The 21,671-nt window shown below is 45.1% G+C and overlaps 1 protein-coding gene across 4 annotated transcripts in view; it reads left to right on the top strand.

Moving 5' to 3' along the window:
* Nucleotides 1-21,671, top strand: part of LOC141273619 (uncharacterized) — a 251,595-nt gene that overhangs the window by 89,415 nt on the left and 140,509 nt on the right. For all 4 annotated transcript variants that reach the window (XM_073685705.1, XM_073685704.1, XM_073685703.1 and 1 more), the window contains 5 exons: nucleotides 8,461-8,639; nucleotides 13,590-13,737; nucleotides 15,450-15,520; nucleotides 15,878-15,896; nucleotides 17,582-17,646. In XM_073685705.1, the coding sequence (XP_073541806.1) occupies nucleotides 8,461-8,639; nucleotides 13,590-13,737; nucleotides 15,450-15,520; nucleotides 15,878-15,896; nucleotides 17,582-17,646 (482 nt within the window). The remainder of the gene's footprint in view (nucleotides 1-8,460; nucleotides 8,640-13,589; nucleotides 13,738-15,449; nucleotides 15,521-15,877; nucleotides 15,897-17,581; nucleotides 17,647-21,671) is intronic.

The raw sequence follows: 21,671 nt of genomic DNA on the forward strand, positions 1-21,671 counted from the left end.
CCCGCGCCATCCTCAGAGGCGGTCTGCTTCCTCATCTCGGCTGGCGTGCTCCGGGTCTTGGTTTGCTGGGCCATCTCCCGGCTCCACTCCGCCAATGTCTCTCGCTGTACCCGGGCCATCCTCCGTGCGAGGCCCTCCAGGGCAGTCTGTGCACACTCCCGGTCTCGGGGGAGCTGTGCAAGGACCTCCACTAGGCCTAGTGGGGTCGTGGTGTCCAGCAGGCTCCTGACCAACGGGTCGGTGCTGCTCTGCTCTTCTTCCAGCAGGCTCCTGGCCAGCGGGCCGGTGCTGCTCTGCTCTCTGGACATCTCCGGGTGAGCTTCTCTGCTACTCCTCTCCAGACTTCTTGCCTCCGGGTGCGCTCGCTCCAGACTGCTCCAGGCGGCACCCATCTTCGCTCTTTTCTTTCGTCTCCTCCCACTTCGAGGGCGGTCCCGGGGCAACTCGGTGACTGTCAGCTCCAGGGGTAGTTCTTTCACGCTGACAGACACCTCCAGCATCACAGTCTCTGTTGGTGGGGGCGGTTTCCACTTTTGGCGCCATTTTCTGTCCTGGCCCACGATGGGAGGCGGCCTCCTGCCCTCCTTTGGCACGCCCATAATGGCGTCCGCTGCTCTTCCAAGGCGGGAAATCTGAGGTTTTGGCGGGAAGCGTCGCCCAGTGGCGGGAAACTCTGCAGATGGCGGGAACAAGCTGGAAATGGCGGACAATCGGCGGGAAACGACTGGTGATGGGGTCCGATGGCGTGGACCCTCCGGAACCGGCGGGAGACTCCTTTCTGAGGTAAACTTGCACTTTCCTTCAGGCACGCAGTACCCGGGTGTTGCGGGCACGTAATCCTGCCGACTACGCCAAAGTTGACGCGCCCCCTGGGACATATTCCTTTTTGAGGGGAATACCCGGCACCGGATCAGATGGGGGGGGTTGTAGTCTCCGAGCGGCTGTGACCCGGCCCGTGCCCAGGGCGTCAAGCTCAGTGTTATGTGGCAGTCCTACAGATGTTATTAAGAGTCCTTTTGTGTCGACTACGCCACCCGTTGTGATGCGGTCACTGTGGCCGCCGCTGCAGCAGGGTCCGCTGAGGCTGATGGTGGGTGCGCAGCTTGGTGGGATAACCCCCAACGGGAGGGGTATAGCCTCAGAGGGGACAGGTGCAGAGGATGGGGGTTGTGGTGGTGTAGTGCAGACGGCAGTGAAGACAGAGTCGGGTTGTGCAGTTAAGGGTGTTTACTTACTGCAGATGTTGTACTGGTCACTCCAGCTGCGAGTGACCACCCGAGCCGTGCTGCGTCCACCAGGTCCTGGATCCAGCCAACCCCCAAACAAGTCCGGAGCGTGGCCCTGAGCTCTCTTTCTGTCCCGTTCTCTGGCCGTCCCCACCAGTGATCCACCTAGGTCCAGCTCCCTCGGGCCTTCTGTTGGGACACCCTTGGCCCTGGGTTCCCTGACCCTTCATGTGGTGTGCCTTCGGGGTGGATGTGATGGGTGACCGTGGCAAACGCTGCCCACGGTCTCCGGTCTCTGGCTGGGGAATGTTTTTACCCCCACCAGCTTGGGTTCCGGTACCCTGATGCCGACTCCTCACCCGGTGCTTTAATTTGGGTTCTTGGGTCCTTTTCTTCTGTGCTCTGGGTCTCTCTCTTTTCTCCTCTCTCACTCTGGGTCCTTCTTCTCTCCTCTGCTCCTGACTTGTTCTCTGCAGCTGACTGACTCTCTGCATCTGACCCTGATCTTTGTTGGTGCCCACCTTATATACACCCTCTATGTGTGAGCTCAGGTGACCAGCACCCAATGAGCTCCTAACTTTACCCAGGCTGCTCCCCCTATCTGCCCCTACACTACATGGGATGTACCACCCCCCTCCCACTCCAGCCAGGAACAGACTCGGTCGTACCTGCACATTTCTAAGTGGGAGTACCGTCGGTCTGCTCCTCGGAAATGGGATGTGTGTAGTGCATGCAGCCTACCGAGCTCAGATCCACACTCCTTCCTTACCCGGGAGTGGAATATCACACCTCTGGGTTGAGGTGCAATACCCCTGTAGCAGCCGAATCCTCAGGGTGCTACATGAAAGTTGACGCGCCCCCTGGGACATATTCCTTTTTGAGGGGAATACCCGGCACCGGATCAGATGGGGGGGTTGTAGTCTCCGAGCGGCTGTGACCCGGCCCGTGCCCAGGGCGTCAAGCTCAGTGTTATGTGGCAGTCCTACAGATGTTATTAAGAGTTCTTTTGTGTCGACTACGCCACCCGTTGTGATGCGGTCACTGTGGCCGCCGCTGCAGCAGGGTCCGCTGAGGCTGATGGTGGATGCGCAGCTTGGTGGGATAACCCCCAACGGGAGGGGTATAGCCTCAGAGGGGACAGGTGCAGAGGATGGGGGTTGTGGTGGTGTAGTGCAGACGGCAGTGAAGACAGAGTCGGGTTGTGCAGTTAAGGGTGTTTACTTACTGCAGATGTTGTACTGGTCACTCCAGCTGCGAGTGACCACCCGAGCCGTGCTGCGTCCACCAGGTCCTGGATCCAGCCAACCCCCAAACAAGTCCGGAGCGTGGCCCTGAGCTCTCTTTCTGTCCCGTTCTCTGGCCGTCCCCACCAGTGATCCACCTAGGTCCAGCTCCCTCGGGCCTTCTGTTGGGACACCCTTGGCCCTGGGTTCCCTGACCCTTCATGTGGTGTGCCTTCGGGGTGGATATGATGGGTGACCGTGGCAAACGCTGCCCACGGTCTCCGGTCTCTGGCTGGGGAATGTTTTTACCCCCACCAGCTTGGGTTCCGGTACCCTGATGCCGACTCCTCACCCGGTGCTTTAATTTGGGTTCTTGGGTCCTTTTCTTCTGTGCTCTGGGTCTCTCTCTTTTCTCCTCTCTCACTCTGGGTCTTTCTTCTCTCCTCTGCTCCTGACTTGTTCTCTGCAACCGACTGACTCTCTGCATCTGACCCTGATCTTTGTTGGTGCCCACCTTATATACACCCTCTATGTGTGAGCTCAGGTGACCAGCACCCAATGAGCTCCTAACTTTACCCAGGCTGCTCCCCCTATCTGCCCCTACACTACTTGGGATGTACCACCCCCCTCCCACTCCAGCCAGGAACAGACTCGGTCGTACCTGCACATTTCTAAGTGGGAGTACCGTCGGCCTGTTCCTCGGAAATGGGATGTGTGTAGTGCATGCAGCCTACCGAGCTCAGATCCACACTCCTTCCTTACCCGGGAGTGGAATATCACACCTCTGGGTTGAGGTGCAATACCCCTGTAGCAGCCGAATCCTCAGGGTGCTACATTCCCCCCTGGTAAATCACAGCACGTCCTTGGGCTGTAAGACATAAATAACACCAAAAACATACATTTTTTTTTTTTCATAAACATATAAAACATATAAAACATTATATATATAAAACTTTTCATATCAACATTCTCGTCGTCTCTTGTTTCAGGTTCCTCCTCCGGACACTGTGCAACGTGTGTCCGGGAAAAGTGCGACAGTCTCTTAGAAAAACTGGTTTTCCTATAAAACCGGTAGGGGGCGCTTTAGGAAGCGCAACTATATACAGGGGAAGTTGGCCGCTCTCAGTCCTCGGCCAGGTAGAGGGAAGGGAATGGCTGCTCACAGTCCTCAGCCTGTGGGATGAAGGGGTTAACGGGTAAACAGTTCACTCAGCTGGTCCCAACGGGGACTATATATATGTAGCAACAGTTTCTTTATACCCCGATCGGGTAACTATTTACATCACTTCTCTGCCGCACTCAACGGCGTCTTCCTCCTGCTCTTTGCTTATAACTGGTTGTAACTTCAGACCCGTCCGGGTCCTCTTGCTCCTCCTCCTCGCACTGCAACTCCTCCTCCGTCAGGCGGTGTACGTGGAGGGCGTAAGGTCCTTTGGCACACTTGTGCCGGGTAAAGGTGACCTCGTCTCCGATGTAGAGGTCACGACCTCTGTGCCCCTCCGGCAGATGGGACTCCACGTCTCTGCGCGTGACAAAGACGTCGCCGGGGGTGTTGTTGTCTCTGATGAAGCCCCACCCGTGCTGCTGGTTAAACTTTATTACAGTCCCGGTGGTACGGGGACTGTGCGCTGCACGGGGGTCCCTCCTGGTCCGGCTCTTTTGCTCGGCGCTCCTTATTTGGGCCTGTTGTTCCCGGACCCGCCTCTCTCTCCGCTCCCTCGCGAACTCCTCGAGCTGTTGGCGGCAGCACTCCGCACGCTCCGCCGCAGCTGCCCTGGTTTCCTGAGTGAACCCCATTAGATCTTCTCCGGTGGGGTCCCACTCAAACTGCGCTTCCGCTAGCGGGGGCGAGATCCTTATTGCGGGCTTCGGAGCCGGAGTCAGGGGTGCACACATGGCCCCAACCCTCCTCTGGTGCTCCAGTTCGTAATGCTTCTGGGGCCAGATGAAAGGCTGCCCGTCCGGCCACGTGTGCTGGGCAAACAAGTCCTCTCCCAGACGCGGCACCCTTGGTTTTACGGGTGCGGGCGCGGTGGTGGTGGCGCCCGGGTTGCCCAGGCCTTGCGGCCAGGCCTGGGGCACCTGGAAGGTGAAGGGCACCGTTAATACGGCGGCGCCCTGGGCTACCTGGCCTTGCGACCAGGCCGGAGGCTCCGCGGAGGTAGGGGGCGCTGTTGGTGATGCGACGCCCGGGAATTCTAGGCCCTGCGACCAGGCTGGTGGTACTTCCTGCTTGGTCACGCTCGGGGTCGAGGCGTGTGACGTCACAGGGGTCGCGGCGGCGGCTTCCGGTTGGGGCCTAGTCTGCGTCGGTGACATGGCGTTTTCGGGCACAGCAGGGGGACTTTCGGGCTCTGCGACGGGGAGCTGGGGCAGGTAAGCGGTGTCACGGCTTGGGGTATAGGCGTCCCCTTTACCTGCCTCCATGCGTTCGGCTCCCTCCTCGGCGCCGTCTCCGGCCTTGGGTCCTCCCGCGCCATCCTCAGAGGCGGTCTGCTTCCTCATCTCGGCTGGCGTGCTCCGGGTCTTGGTTTGCTGGGCCATCTCCCGGCTCCACTCCGCCAATGTCTCTCGCTGTACCCGGGCCATCCTCCGTGCGAGGCCCTCCAGGGCAGTCTGTGCACACTCCCGGTCTCGGGGGAGCTGTGCAAGGACCTCCACTAGGCCTAGTGGGGTCGTGGTGTCCAGCAGGCTCCTGACCAACGGGTCGGTGCTGCTCTGCTCTTCCTCCAGCAGGCTCCTGGCCAGCGGGCCGGTGCTGCTCTGCTCTCTGGACATCTCCGGGTGAGCTTCTCTGCTACTCCTCTCCAGACTTCTTGCCTCCGGGTGCGCTCGCTCCAGACTGCTCCAGGCGGCACCCATCTTCGCTCTTTTCTTTCGTCTCCTCCCACTTCGAGGGCGGTCCCGGGGCAACTCGGTGACTGTCAGCTCCAGGGGTAGTTCTTTCACGCTGACAGACACCTCTAGCATCAGAGTCTCTGTTGGTGGGGGCGGTTTCCACTTTTGGCGCCATTTTCTGTCCCGGCCCATGATGGGAGGCGGCCTCCTGCCCTCCTTTGGCACGCCCATAATGGCGTCCGCTGCTCTTCCAAGGCGGGAAATCTTCGGATTTGGCGGGAAGCGTCGCCCAGTGGCGGGAAACTCTGCAGATGGCGGGAACAAGCTGGAAATGGCGGACAATCGGCGGGAAACGACTGGTGATGGAGTCCGATGGCGTGGACCCTCCGGAACCGGCGGGAGACTTCTTTCTGAGGTAAACTTGCACTTTTCTTCAGGCACGCAGTACCCAGGTGTTGCGGGCACGTAATCCTGCCGGCTACGCCAAAGTTGACGCGCCCCCTGGGACATATTCCTTTTTGAGGGGAATACCCGGCACCGGATCAGATGGGGGGGTTGTAGTCTCCGAGCGGCTGTGACCCGGCCCGTGCCCAGGGCGTCAAGCTCAGTGTTATGTGGCAGTCCTACAGATGTTATTAAGAGTTCTTTTGTGTCGACTACGCCACCCGTTGTGATGCGGTCACTGTGGCCGCCGCTGCAGCAGGGTCCGCTGAGGCTGATGGTGGATGCGCAGCTTGGTGGGATAACCCCCAACGGGAGGGGTATAGCCTCAGAGGGGACAGGTGCAGAGGATGGGGGTTGTGGTGGTGTAGTGCAGACGGCAGTGAAGACAGAGTCGGGTTGTGCAGTTAAGGGTGTTTACTTACTGCAGATGTTGTACTGGTCACTCCAGCTGCGAGTGACCACCCGAGCCGTGCTGCGTCCACCAGGTCCTGGATCCAGCCAACCCCCAAACAAGTCCGGAGCGTGGCCCTGAGCTCTCTTTCTGTCCCGTTCTCTGGCCGTCCCCACCAGTGATCCACCTAGGTCCAGCTCCCTCGGGCCTTCTGTTGGGACACCCTTGGCCCTGGGTTCCCTGACCCTTCATGTGGTGTGCCTTCGGGGTGGATATGATGGGTGACCGTGGCAAACGCTGCCCACGGTCTCCGGTCTCTGGCTGGGGAATGTTTTTACCCCCACCAGCTTGGGTTCCGGTACCCTGATGCCGACTCCTCACCCGGTGCTTTAATTTGGGTTCTTGGGTCCTTTTCTTCTGTGCTCTGGGTCTCTCTCTTTTCTCCTCTCTCACTCTGGGTCTTTCTTCTCTCCTCTGCTCCTGACTTGTTCTCTGCAACCGACTGACTCTCTGCATCTGACCCTGATCTTTGTTGGTGCCCACCTTATATACACCCTCTATGTGTGAGCTCAGGTGACCAGCACCCAATGAGCTCCTAACTTTACCCAGGCTGCTCCCCCTATCTGCCCCTACACTACTTGGGATGTACCACCCCCCTCCCACTCCAGCCAGGAACAGACTCGGTCGTACCTGTACATTTCTAAGTGGGAGTACCGTCGGCCTGTTCCCCGGAAATGGGATGTGTGTAGTGCATGCAGCCTACCGAGCTCAGATCCACACTCCTTCCTTACCCGGGAGTGGAATATCACACCTCTGGGTTGAGGTGCAATACCCCTGTAGCAGCCGAACCCTCAGGGTGCTACACTAGCATAAAGTATATTCAATGCACATGGGGAATAAAAGAGAATTAGGCTGACACACTGGGCCGCTGTCAGCACCCATCATACACAAGCAAAGGCCGGAGTCCATGGTGCATGGATGTGCCCACTCAGCCCACATTTCCATTTCAAGTTTTAACCCCTTCACTGACCCCTTCTCTGTTACCATATGCTAATAATAGTTAAAAAAAAATAAAAACACCAAAACTTTGAAACCACAAATTTTTCCAATACTGAGATTAAAAATGAAAAAATAAGTATATTTGGTATAGCCACATCCATTTTTCAAAAAAAAAAGATTTAGTCTTTATGGTAAACATGGTAAGCAAAAAAATTATAATTTTAGAATTCCATTGTCCTTTTAATGCATACATTTTTACTAGTTCTTTGGAATAGCGTAGTTTCCTCTGCTTTTTCAAACTTTGAAAAGGGGCCCACTTGTCTCAGTTGCCCATGGCCAGAATAAAACTGGAGCCAGTCCCGCTGACACATTCTAAGACTGTGTGTACACGGTGACTTTAAGATGTCGGTGGAACCGCTGAATTTCCAAAAGTGAAGCCGCTTTAGGTAAAAGAACATAGTTTAGGGGCAATTCCATTGCTGCCTTCATTTCGCTGGGCTTGCCACGATAGTGGAATCATGTCACTTCTTTTAATCACTTCAAGATATCCAAACATTGAAACGGTTAAAAGAAGTGATATAATATGGAACATGTGCACAGCAATGCTGTTTTGACATGGCTGTGCACTATGTTTATTTTTGTCGATGGCTTTCCGCCTGGAATCCACTTGAAAAAAATTATACCTGTCACAGTAATCCTGGTTGTCATGATGATGAAACTTAGGATACACTCACACTAGCGTATATTCTCTCATGCGAGAGAATTGGGCCGATTATGCTAATGACACTCGACTTAAACTCTGTCAGAGTCTGAACTAAGCAACATCTGAGTGTGATCCGATTCTTTTGCATGATAGAATCGCATCACAGGTGCAGAGAAGATGGAGAATTTAATTTCTCCATTTTTTCCGTTGTTCCTGTCCGCATAAATCAGACTTCACTCGGATGACATCCGAGTGCAGTTCGATGTTTCACACGCACCCATAGACTTGTATGGGTGCGCGTGATCCGAATATCGGAGCCATCTGCAACATGCTGGGCCGAGTGCTATCCAATAAAACATCGGATAGCACTCGGCCGTGTTATACGTCAGTGTGAGCGTTCCCTTATGAAAAGTCTTTTGCAAAGAAAAAAAAGCATGAGTCTAATATTAAGCTAAGTGGCCAGTGTGAAAAAGGCAAGATTTCGTATTTTGGTTTAAAATTTGAAAAAATGTTATAAAAAATAAATTTAAAATAATTTTATCATAAAAATCCTGACTTAAATAGTTGTGCTATTTGCTTACTAATTAATAATCAATCAGATTGATTCCACCATATGTTTTCTTTCCTCTATCTTAGGTAGCAGTACAGAGCCAGTTGCCGCTTTCTTTAGTGATCCTGACACTTTGCAGGATAAGATCTTTTCCATTTATACAGACAAATGGATGCTTACAGCAACACTATGTTCAGTTCTTCAGTATGGAAAACTACCATTTCCAGAGCTGGATCATTTCACTGTATCCCAGTTTGTAAATGAGGTGACATTTTTTCACTTTCAAATACAGCATGTGTTTCTGAATGATATTTTACAATGTTTTTCCCCATTAATAGATATAATTATTGTTGAACATTAGATATGCAATAACATTATACCTTAATCGTATAAAATGTAGCAATGTCCTGGGGTCTCAAATATACTAGACTATAGTAATATGTATATAAAGGCAACTTTAACTACAGTACTGATTTTGCTCTGTGATTTTGTCTGCTCCCCTTTCCTTTGCAGAAAACCTTTTTATATGTAATACTAAGCAATAGGCCTACTGTGATTTTGCATCTCTCCTAGTAATCTCTTATGATATTCATCTCTGTCCATATTCTCTTTATAATACTTAAAAAGAAAAAGACAGAAAGCGTACCTTAGGATAGATCATCAATGTCTGATCGGTGGGTGGGTGACACCCGGCACCCTCACAATCAGCTGTTCATTGAGTTGGCGGAGGCTGGAACTGCTCAGTTGCGGAGCTGCAAGGCACAGCTCTGTCGCCTGTATAGTGGCTGCAGCCAGGTGCTGCACATTCATCTCCTATTTAAATCAATAGGGGGTTAATGTGCAGTACTTGGCCGTGGTCACTATACAGTTGACAGAACTGCGCATTGCAGTCCGCAGCTGAGCAGTTGTGGCCGCCACCGACATCAGGAACAGCTGATCGGAGGAGAGCCTGGTGGTGCACCCCCACCAATCAAACATTGATATGCTATCAATGTTAGAGTCCCAGACAACCTCTTATTCCCTTGGTCAACATCAATGAACTTCCATGTCTTTATACATATTGTGATTGTATAAATGTATTTTCATATTGTCGTATTCTAGTTTTTGATTTCCTTAGGCTTCTTCTCAAACACTAGAGTCCACATGGGCACTCCAGCATGTACACCTATCAGCCACACCAATAAAACTATTATCCTAATATTGTGTATGTACGCTTGTGCCAGCAAAATTACTCTAGCCCATCAAGACATAGATTTATTTTTCCAGCATATCTCCTGGGTGCTCGTTATGATTGAGATCTCAGAAATGTTGTGGTCGGCACTATAAACTTTGTCATGTTCCACAAACCATTTGTTAACTATTTTTGAAGAGTAGCTTGTGCCTTGTCCGAGCACATTTGGGAACAGAATTGTCATGAAGGGCTGTACATTGCTGGCAGCAACGTTTAGGTAGATAGCTTTCCCAGAAAAAAACAGACTAGAGTATCATACTGGAATCGGCCAGCTTGTCATCTTGTCATAAACCATGTTTTGTCAGACCAGGCAATGTTCCTTGATTGCTCTATAATCTATTTTGGATGCTTTTTCACTCATTGTTGACCAATGGTCAGCATACACCTCCGTCTGGCTATGCAGTTACATATACAGCAAACGTTGAAGTGCTGTGTGTATTCTGTTGCCTCTCTACCACAGTCAGCATTAACTTTTCCATTAAAAAAGCACTTCCGCTAACTTTTTTATTCATTAAATGTGTGTGTATGTGCATGTAATGTAGTCTGAGTGTATTAATAAACTCAACTACCACCGCCTTATCCGCTTTCTAGCGCCATTCTACTCTGCTTGTCTGTGACGTCACCGTAATTCTGACTAGCCGGCTCGCTCTATGCTCTATAGGTGAGCCGGAAGTCCATTTTACAGTGAAAGCCTATGGAATCTCATTCTGACATTCCTTAGGCTTTCATTGTAAAAGACTCTTCCGGTCACACAGAGCGCAGTGTGATCGACCAATCTGCAGAGCACTGACGTCACAGAGAAGAACGGCGCTGTACTGTGGAGAGAGCAGCGGTAGATGAGTATATTACTACACTCACACTACACTACATGCATGTACTCACACATTTAATGAAACAAAAAATTAGTGGGAGTGCTTCTTTAATTTGTACTAAAGGAGCTCTTTTACTTCACATGTGTATTTTACTTACTTATTTTATTCATTAAAATAGCGCCATTAATTCTACAGCTCTTTTCAGACATCATCTGTAAGGCATTTTATGCATGTATGCGTTTTAGCATAATTCCCCCCATTACAGGCTCCAAAAAACTTTAGCATGTAATAAATTATTTCACCTTTAAAGTGAACCTCAAAAAATTTGACTTAAACACCTTGTAAAACTTTCTAAGCCCCCCTTATTCTGCCACTCTTTTTTGTTTTGTACTGTTACTCCATTACAGAGATATTCACATTTGTTTATTCTGGAGCACAGTATGTGAAATTTCGGCTTGTAGTGCAATTGGCCATTTCTTCTAAGTTTTCTCTAGGTGCATGCACTTTCACCCCTCCCCGCCCTTCCAGACCCTGCCAATCACAAGTCAGCAATCTACCAGTCTCAGATGCTATCAGACACTGATTGGCAGCATTTGGGTGGCTGGGGTGAAAGCACATGCCCCCAGAGAATACTTAGAAGATTTTACATAAAGCACTCAAGAATACACAAATGTGAATATTTCTGTAATGGAGAAACACAGTACAAAATGGAAAAGAACAGCAGAATCAGAGGCACTAGGACATTTTTAAAAGATATTTAGCTCATTTTTTAAAAATTTTTTTTTAGCAAATGACAGGTCCCCTTCAGCCAGTTCAATAATCGGTCATTTCCCCTCATTCTGGATCAAACACATTTTTGGGTTTTATCTTAAATTCTCTTTTAATGGCTCTAACATTTTTTATTGTTTCAATAAATTACTTTTGCCTCTTTTTCTCAAAATGCATGGGGCAAAATGTTCATTTAATTTTTATATTATTTTTTTTCTGATATTGGGATAAATGTAAAGACAACAATAGGAAATACATGTCTATTTTTGACATTTTTTAGGTTTTGTTTTATTTGCTTATGCTCTTTTTTCTATTTCATTTTTGCTTTTATATATTTTTTTTTATCTGTGTTCTACACTGTGCCAACTATAAGGCATTAAAAACCTGTGGGGGCCATTTTAACATCTTAATACACTCTTTTTATTGCTGTTTTTCCATGTAACTGGGGCTGGTATATTAGCCCTAGTTAAAGGAAATTTCAGCCTTATGCCTGCATAGCTGAGCTGACTGAGTCTTCTGGGACTTAACAGCTCCTGTTCCCTTCCAACACCCAGCGAATACATGACATTTTGGTCTGAGGAGGATGCACCAATAGTGCTTCATAATCCTGTATACACGGGAGCTGGTTCATTGCTTTGTATACAACAATCGAGAAGGTAAACATGGTAATAAACCAGGTTTTCCCACACTGTTGGTTGTCTTGTGCCTAACAACTGGTTCTCTGCCCAGGACGATTTTGTGCAAGCAGCTTACTCTGCATTGACATTTTACAATGTCAGTGCAAGGTAAAGTGTGGACTGTGTATATGTTTATAGCCTATGGGCAGTTCAAAAGTAGTTAATAACTGCTAATTCGCATTAACTTTCAGTCTTTAATTTTCATTAATTTATTCATTTTCTGACCCATGATAGGCAACTAATGCAAACTTTAAGTTTTTCTTTTGTGGGTGTTTCTCTTCCAGTCATATAGGCTGGATGTGAGCTTTCTGTGCATCCAGGTTACTGCAGTCTTCACTTATAGCACTTCTATCTATAAGTACAGCTTCAATTATGTACTATTTTCCTATTCAAGTAAGTTTAAAGCTTTCTCTGATACTTTTTTTTCCCGTCTCCACTGCAGATCTGTGTACAACCCCCTCCCAGCTGCTATCTCTAACACTGCTAAAGGCTGGGTGGAGCAGAGGGAGCTATCAGAACAAGGAGCAGGAGCTCTGGGAGATTAGTAACATTTTTGCCAAGGCACTCAGCTAGATAAATTATTTACAGACCCTTTGCAGCAGTAAAATGTTAACAGATTTTTATTGAAGATTATTTACAAAGTTGCTTAACTTTGCATTTGCAAAGCAAATAAACAATAAGAAAATATTCAGTATAAATGTGAACCTAAACCTTCTTTCATGAAAGCATTTATGCCATAATTCTGCCTTTAAAACCTTAAAAAAATCACATCATTTTTCCCAATGTGTGTCTAGGTAAAAGTTTGGCTACTTTTAGTATTTTCACAACATTTTTTTCCAGCTCTGAAAAAGTGGCGGGAGATGGGGTAGGATGAGGGCATGAAAGGGCGTCCCGAACCCCTCTTGTCAAACTCATGACAAGCGGTGACATTGCCAACACCACAAATCTTACTCTAATCACTGACTTGAATAAGACTTGTGGTGAAGCACATATGGAAGGTCACACCACTTATTAGATGCTCTGATTTATTAAGAGGCATGTGTCTCTTAATGATTTAGGAGGAGCGGCTGACTCCAGCATGCCTCCTCATCAAGTCCGGCATGAAAAACCAAAGTCTTTATGAATCAGGATTTTTTTTTTCATAAATTAATAGCACACATAAAAATAGTAAACTTTGTAATATATCAGAGAACTTTATAATATATCAGAGAAATATACATATTTTCCTTCCTGAACTGATCTTTCATTTTCAATATGCTCAATTTACTGGTAAAATCTGTCTTTAGGCAATACAGACTTTCCCATTGCTGAGCTAGTAAATGACACTGGCTGCTCATAAGGTTTTCTGGAGAGTAGATGGTGGAGGAGGAAAAAGCTACAGGCAGCCACTGACATGCTGCAAACTCTCCTGAGATGACAGCTACAATTTAAATACATGACAAATTCCTCTGAAAGCTGACCAAATAATGCCAAATGCAACCATATTGTGTAATTCCAGATAGTTTATTAATTACAAGATTTTGATAATGTTTCTAGCTTGCAATTCAGTATCACAAAAACACTACAAGCCAATGAGCAAACTAGGTCTGTACTAATTTTCTATTTTCCATGGATCCTACATCAGTATTCATTGTTAAATAACAAAAAGTATTTTGAAAATATTATTATTTTTTCTGTTATGCAATCTCCATATTGATTGAGAAAAAATATCTTTAATAATTTCACAGATAACAGGTGGCCATGACACGACTTTTCCAAGTTTATTGTTCCCAGAACTTGGGCAAACTTTACAGATTAATTTTGACAGAGATCCAAGTAAACGCTTGACAACTGAAAGATTACTTGAAGAGTTGGATGAGTGCAGTAAGAATTTAGGTATGTTTAACACACACTACTTATTAATATGTTGCTAGTTATGGCACCTTTATACAATTCTAAAAACACATTTTGCAAACATTAATTTTTTTTATTCTTAACCAGTCCAGACTGCCTATAGTGTTTAAATGTCCTGTTGGTCCTCACGGATGTCCTAAACGTCAATGCATAAAAAGCTGCTTTAACAAGATCACGCAGCTCTGGGGGCAGGTAGTCGGCTGTCAGCCTTCTTAATTGCTGTATACACAATGGTGAACAAGCACTGTGTGAACAGATTAGGAAGCACTGACAGTGCTTCCATCTCTGGACCTAGTGATCATGTAATCACTGGGTATAGAGGGAGTTGCTGGCGGGGCACAGTGAGTGAAATAAATGAAAAATAAATAAAAAAGCAAATTAACAAATAAAATAAATAAACAAAATGTAAAAAAATAGAAACTGCCCATGTGAATATCTTTCTAGCCTCCCCCTAGTCAGAAAAAAATGTCTAAAATAAGAAAATAATTTCTTCAAAAAGGGATTTCAATTTAAAATGTTTTTTTTTTAGAGGACCTTTGTGTTCATAAAAATAATACATTTAAATATGATAAAATCCTAAAATGTGCTTGGTCATGAGCAGGAGAAGATTTTGCTAAGGCTTGCCTGACCTGTCACTCAAAAGGAGTTGGCAGAGAGAAGTAGTCGGTGAACTGTCTTTTCGACTAGTCAACAGTGCGGCTTGGTTCCTGGCAGTTTTTAAAGTATGGTTTTCTCTGAAACACTGCGGCATCAGAGTCAAACACATATGGCTGAAATCATACAGCCAGGGTCTGATACATGCTGCTCCTAGATTGTGTAGTATATATCAGCTGTCAGATTTCCTTTCAATTGAGCTCCAAGTAGTTCATATATTACTTATTAACGTATTAAAAACTGGTTAGATAATTCTTGTTTTAAATAATGAAAATATCCTCTTCAGAGATGGAAGACAGGAACTCTAGTGCCACCTATTAGGTGTAGCAATCCTGAAAAATCAATATTGACCTTTTATCAAGCCTTGCCACAAGACTTAGGATAAAAGGTCAAACCAGAAACTCCAATTTGTATGTGTGTCAGGGTGTTTGCCCCTCATCAGTGCTAAGCAGGAGGTCTGATTTTGCTAGGTGGGAGGTCTCTGACAAAGAGTCCAAAGGGGAATGTTTCTTGCTGTGGAGAGTACAAAACCAGCGTAAGGAGACTTATAGGTCATGCGATGCTCCTCTGGGAATCATAAAAGTCAATATTGACCCTTTAATGAGTCTTACAACATGACTTAGAATAAAAAGCCAAACCAGGCACTCCATTTGCAGACATATGTTTTGGGGTGCTATAACTAAAAATCATTCACCTCAAATGATAAAAAATGTCTCCTGCATCTACTGGCTACATGATATCAGATTATAAAAATATCTTTCCCTTTGGAAGAACCAAACAGCACAATTTCTGCCTGACAATATGCCTTTATCAGATAATACATTCCCCCTATTGTCGAACATTGCCTTGAATCAATAGTATCTAAGATTCTCTAGCTGTTTACATTGAAAATCTCATAGTCCATTATACTGCTTATACATTTATTAAATTGTAGCCAATTGCGTCAGCACCATGTATGTATGTAGTTTATTTTTAGCTTTTACCTTTAAATTGTTCAATGTAGAAACATCTTGTTGTGGTTATGCTGCTATGTGTTTTAGGAGACCGAGACAATGAAATCTTTACCATGAGGTCATCAGACTTTTATTTGAATCCTGACAACATTGAGCGGGTGAGATATTTATTCTTTTCTCCATGTTATATTCTGATTTCTTTTAAAAGCATATACTGAAGTGGAGATATTATTATAAAGTACTTACATCAACAGTAACAACTTTACATACCAATACCAATGGACCTTTCAGAGGTGCTAAGAATGGGGTAAAGTTTTACTGCTCGCTAAATTGTGATTACCCTTGCTAAAGTTTTTATCGATCTTACTAAGTGTGCCCTATTTCATATAATTACAGTATATTTTGTCTAGAATTAAAGTACTTCTGTAATAATGCTTCAAAATAAATGGTTTACAAAGATATGTGACAGACATGAATTACTCTTAACGAATTGTATTGTATTTCTTTATGTGCAGGGTTATGTGGACACAGATGGTAAGTTCTTTATTTTTCCTAAATACACAACACCATAAAAGTATAATAGAGTTTTGACAGTGTACTTCAACTGGCATTAGAATGCTTTAATAAGGTTGTCCAATGGAAACATGTTATCCCCTATCTACAGGATAGATGAAAACTTACTAATTGACGAGTGTCCAACCGCTGATTGACAGAATGGAGAATTTTTATCCATGTTACAAAATAGTGTGATAGGTAGAACACCACTCCATTCAGTCTCTAAGGGGCTGCCAGAAAAATCTGAGTGCAGTGCTTGGCAGCACCATAGGGAATGAATGAGCCGATTGAGTGAGGGTCCCATTGGTTGTCATTTTCCACCGATCAGCAAGTTATTACCAATCCGTTAGTTAGGTGATGTTTTTCTCCATAAATGTTTTCAAGGGAAATATTTTATGCATTGGAGAAGGGGAGACTTTGTAATGGCAGTAAAGCTGACCATACACACTAGATGGCTGTTTGCAGAACGATTCTTTGGCCGAGCATTCAGCATTTATCATTCTGCATTTAGCTCTGCATTTTCGGCAGTTCTGCTTCAGTATTATGCCTTTTTTTTGTTAGAAATTTGAAAGGTTTGCTGCTTTTGAGAATCTTTTTTTAAAGGATTCTCAGTTTATAAACCCCATATAAACATATTTATTATTACTCAAATTATTTATCAATGTAAATGCCATATATAGGGACGTTGAAATGCGACCATAATGTTGCATGATAACACCACTATTACATTACTGGGAAACACCACCAACCATTGACTAGATATCACCGCTATAACATAACTGAAAACTGCCATCATATGACTGGATAACACCGCTATAACATATCTGGTTAACACCGCCATCCTATGACTGGATAACACCGCTATAACATAACTAGGTAACACCACCATCCTATGACTGGATAACACCGCTATAACCTGACTGGGTAACACCGCCATCCTTTGACTGGATAATACCGCCGTACCAGAATTGGGTACTGACAGCTGGAAGTAGGAAAGTAGTAAAGTCCAGCTTACTCATATAAATAGTAGCAAAAATCAGAGCAAGGAAACTGTCTATGCCAAGATGTGGTTCAGAGAGGAAAGAAGGAGGATGACCAGCTTCACGATAGAGCCAAAATTTTTATTTGGTGGAAAAGTAAAAAATAGCCAACTCGAAAAATTAAAATGTGCAAAGGAAGATTAAAAACATTGCATCAATGCGTTTTCGGTGCATAGCACCCTATATCCTGCCATATCTACATATATATGAATATATATATAAATATGTGCATATATATTTATATATATACTGTATATTATAATGATTAAGGGTGCTATGCACTATGAATACGTTGATGCAATGTTTTTACTCTTCCTTTCTACCTTTTAGTTTTTCCACATGGCTATTTTGTACTTTTCCACCAAATAAATATTTTTGCTCTATCGTGAAGCTGGACATCCTCCTCCTTTGCTCACTGACAGCAGGACCTCCATTTCCCAGTAGAAGTACAGCAGTAGGATATCTCTTTACCTAACACAGAAAACAGTGGTTACTGTAGTTACCTATTCTTATTTCGTTAGAAGCAGCACTCCAGAAAAATCAACTCCTTCTTTTAGTGGTTTCAGAGCCCTGATATACAAGACCATTATTAAATATGTAGTTATTTTTCTTTTTTGTTTACAGGAGAATTTGTACAAATACAAAGTGAAGAACTTTATCCAACAGTCTATAGTGATAGTCACACAAAGGTACTGTAAATGGCTTCCAGATTTAACATATTAGGTTTATATTACTTTATTTAATTCATTAAATTAAATTTCTAATTTTTCCAAAAGCCACACTTTTCTGATTAAAAGGGTTAATTGATCAGCTAATCAAATAAAGTTACATTATGGATAAATATAAATGCTGCTTGTAGCAATATTTATAGCCACAACTGGCACTAGTGTCTAGGGTGAGGCTACTGCAAGAGTTGAGACAAGGTACCAATGATAACCCATGCCCAGAGGAGAGAAGCTTACTCCCTGACAGCAGTGAGATTCACCCTGATTGAAATGTCCATCAACTCCAGCACAATGACATTGGAAACTACTGATCATTCATCAGTTGCTTGAAATATTATTCCACATTAACATCATGTTTTTGTCTTTTTTTCTATGTTTATCATACAGATAGGTCCACCTGTACATTTTTTGGAATTTGGTGAAAGCATCTTTCACATGAACATAATATTATACAATCGTAATATAAATCCACAATACGAATGTATATTTAAACTGAATGTATTTTTCCATCAGTATTTCATTAGGTTTTATATCAGTATTGGCGTTTCTGGCATTTTTTCTTGAACAAAAACAGACCTAATAGAAAATAATAGTTATTAATGCAACTGATACAAAACCTATTCATGAAATACTAATGGAATACTACTGGAAAACCAATAGAATACTTATGGAAAACTGAGAGAATACTGATGTAAGCCGTCTCTCAAGACTTTAATGTGCATATTCAATCTGAAAAAAAAAGATCAAAATAGCAAATGCGGAGTTATTAAGAAAAACTGACTTAAAAAAATCGTCCATGTGATTATCCCTATCATAATATACTTCACATAGCTATATTTTGTTTAGAAGGAAAATAATGCATCCGATCAAAGGCCCCAAATGTTGCTGCATGATGTTCTAGCTACCCTAGGTCTATGATTGTTACCATGAAAAATCTATGTAACGCTTATGCGTTGTTTGCTACTAGAGAAGAGCAAATGTTTCAATATTCGATTTGGATTACGATCGCCGAATTTGCAATATTCTCTGATTTATTCGTCAAACGTTACTGAACGCCATAGGGTTCAAAGGGGGGCCAAAAAATCCGCATACACAACACCTTCAAACGGGCCCAAAAGCTGTCAAAACACATCAAGTTAGGGGTAGACATCTGGAAAGTGCCATCAACTGACCCAGAGTACTAGAACTATAATTATTATTACTATTACAGCGACATTTATTCCGTGGCACTTTACATGTCAAAAGGGGTCACCGACTGGTACAAAAGGAGAGAGGACCCTGGCCGCGAGGGCGCACAAACAATCTACAAGGGATGGGTGAGGCTACAGTAGGTCAGGGTACAGCTAGTCGTGCCCTAGCCTCTGGAGTGAGGCTTACCGCAGATTGTGCGCTTGTCACTAGAGATGAGCGTTGTTCTATTCGAACTGTTCGCCAATCTCAAATTCGAGCTGTTTTGGGCGGTGTTCGAGCCGTTCGGCGAACACGAACAATTTGAGAAAAATTCGGCTGTTCGAGGTTATGTTCGATAACTGTTCGTGCACCAAAATCATAACTGGATTTTTTCTCAGTAATGATGAAAATTAATGTTAATACGCAGTTTGAGTGTACAGCGGGGTGGGGGGAGGGGCAGGGGATGGATCTCTGCAGGAACAATGAAGATCTCCATTTTTTTTTTCTCTTTCCCGCATTTACAGTGGGGAGGTGCAATCTGTCAGCCTATCAGCAGCGCACACACGGAGCGAAGTGCTTTTTTTCACACAAGCAAGGGCATGTGTCATTGGCAGTGTATGTCACATGTCCTTGCCCTATAAGACCAAGCCATTTTCCCCGTCGCCACCATTTTCTCACTGCTGCAGCTGCGTGTTAGACGGCACCGCTGTTGCTGTGTGCGCTATACCTTGTTAATTTCAAGCCAATTTTCGCACAAATCTACAGATAGCTTGGGAGTAGGGAATAGTTGTGATTGCAGTCCTTTTAAGGACTAGGTTACAGCATTTTCTACGACTTTTATCAGGCAGGTCTGTGCTCTTAAATAGATAGATTGTGGGAGTAAAGACTAATTGTAATTGGAGTCCTTTTCAGGACTAGGTTACATCAGTTCCTATCAGTTTTTTGCCAGGCAGGTCTGTGCCAGTGCTGTGCAAGTTTTTTTCACAGCATTTGGCTGAATCTAGCAAAGCTAATCCTTTTTGGCCTATTGCAGAGTGTGTTAGTCAGTGGAGTAGCCTATCTGTGTTGCAAGATATACCACCTGTGTATAGAATACCAATTTTTTTACTGCACCTAGTGAAGTAAAATCTTTTGGGCATAGCATCATTCTATTAGTCCATCTATACTGACCTCCATCAGGTTGCAAATTGAATATAATTTTTTTCTGCATCTAGCTCTGAAAAAATATTGGGCTTCTAGCTGTGTGTGGGACTTGTTGTATTAGTCCATCTATACTGACCTCCATCAGGTTGCAAACTGCATATATTTTTTTCTTCATCTACCTCTGAAAAAATATTGGGCTTCTAGCTGTGTGTGGGACTTGTTCTATTAATCCATCTATACAGACCTCCATCAGGTTGCAAACTGAATATATTTTTTTCTGCATCTACCTCTGAAAAAATATTGGGCTTCTAGCTGTGTGTGGGACTTGTTGTATTAGTCCATCTATACTGACCTCCATCAGGTTGCAAACTGAATATATTTTTTTCTGCATCTACCTCTGAAAAAATATTGGGCTTCTAGCTGTGTGTGGGACATGTTCTATTAATCCATCTATACAGACCTCCATCAGGTTGCAAACTGAATATATTTTTTTCTGCATCTAGCTCTGAAAAAATATTTGGCCTTCTAGCAGTGTGTGGGACTTTCTCTATTAGTCCATCTATACTGACCTCCATCAGGTTGCAAATTGAATATAATTTTTTTCTGCATCTAACCCAGCCAATAGTTTTGGCCTAATACCACAGTTTGGCCACTCAGCTCTGCTCGGTTCCCATCCATTGTTTTTTTGTGCAAACAACTCCAGAGTTGTTAATTAGTTAACCACCAAAATGAGTGGAAAAAGGCCTGCTGCTGGTGGAAAGGGGAATAGGCGTGTTGGGAAGGGGAAAAAAGGTTGTGTCCGTGGGGTAGGTGTTAAAGCAACAGTAACATCTGCAGAAGAAAGACCATCTTCCAGCCAAACTAAAATGTCTACTTTTAGCGGACAATGTGATAAGATCCCTTTCTTACGGCCACGCCAATCGCTACAAATTCCAGATGAGGCACAAAAACAGAGGTGCTTCAACGGATATCAAGTGCTCCTTTAAGTGGGCTCTCCTCCACATCAACTTCAACATCACAAATACTCCAGTCCTCAAAGGTGTCACCCCAATCGCACTTGCTTCCTCACAGCTCCCAAATCTCCAGCTGCCCGTCTGAGTATGAGGTAGAACAGATGGTTGAGTCTGCAGAGCTGTTTACTCATACTATAGCCTGGGAATCAGAGGTCGACTCCAGCGCTTCTGTGAATCCAGACGAGGAAATGATCTGCACTGATGCCCAGAATCTTTATGAGTCGGATCCAGGACCAGACGCAGAAGGTTCTGACCATAATGTAGACCCTCATTCCCAAACTGTAACTCCTGTTGGTGGAGACAATGAGGAAGACGATGATAAGACTCAAATACCTGATTGGAGCGACAACTTTAGTTTTTTGTCAGGGCAGGAACAGGTTGGCTCTGAGGACGACGGGTGTGATAACGCACAGGGTGATGATGATGAGGTTGGAGATCCCACTTACTGTCAACCCACAGTCAGCCAAGAGATGAGGTCAGCAGAGGAGGTGGAGGAAGATGCTAGTGACGACGAGGTCAGGTTGCGCCTTCCTGGACAGAGACGTAGTACTGGAAGCACGTCAACAACTGCATCCTCAAACACAACTCTGCCTCTCACCACAAGTCGTGGTGGCTCTTCAGGTCGCATGGGTGCTAAGCCTTGCATAGCCTGGGCATTTTTTC

Source organism: Phyllobates terribilis, unplaced genomic scaffold (genome assembly GCF_046119375.1).
Source record: "Phyllobates terribilis strain yellow unplaced genomic scaffold, ASM4611937v1 Scaffold_5__5_contigs__length_657084704, whole genome shotgun sequence".
Classification (NCBI taxonomy): Eukaryota; Metazoa; Chordata; class Amphibia; order Anura; family Dendrobatidae; genus Phyllobates; species Phyllobates terribilis.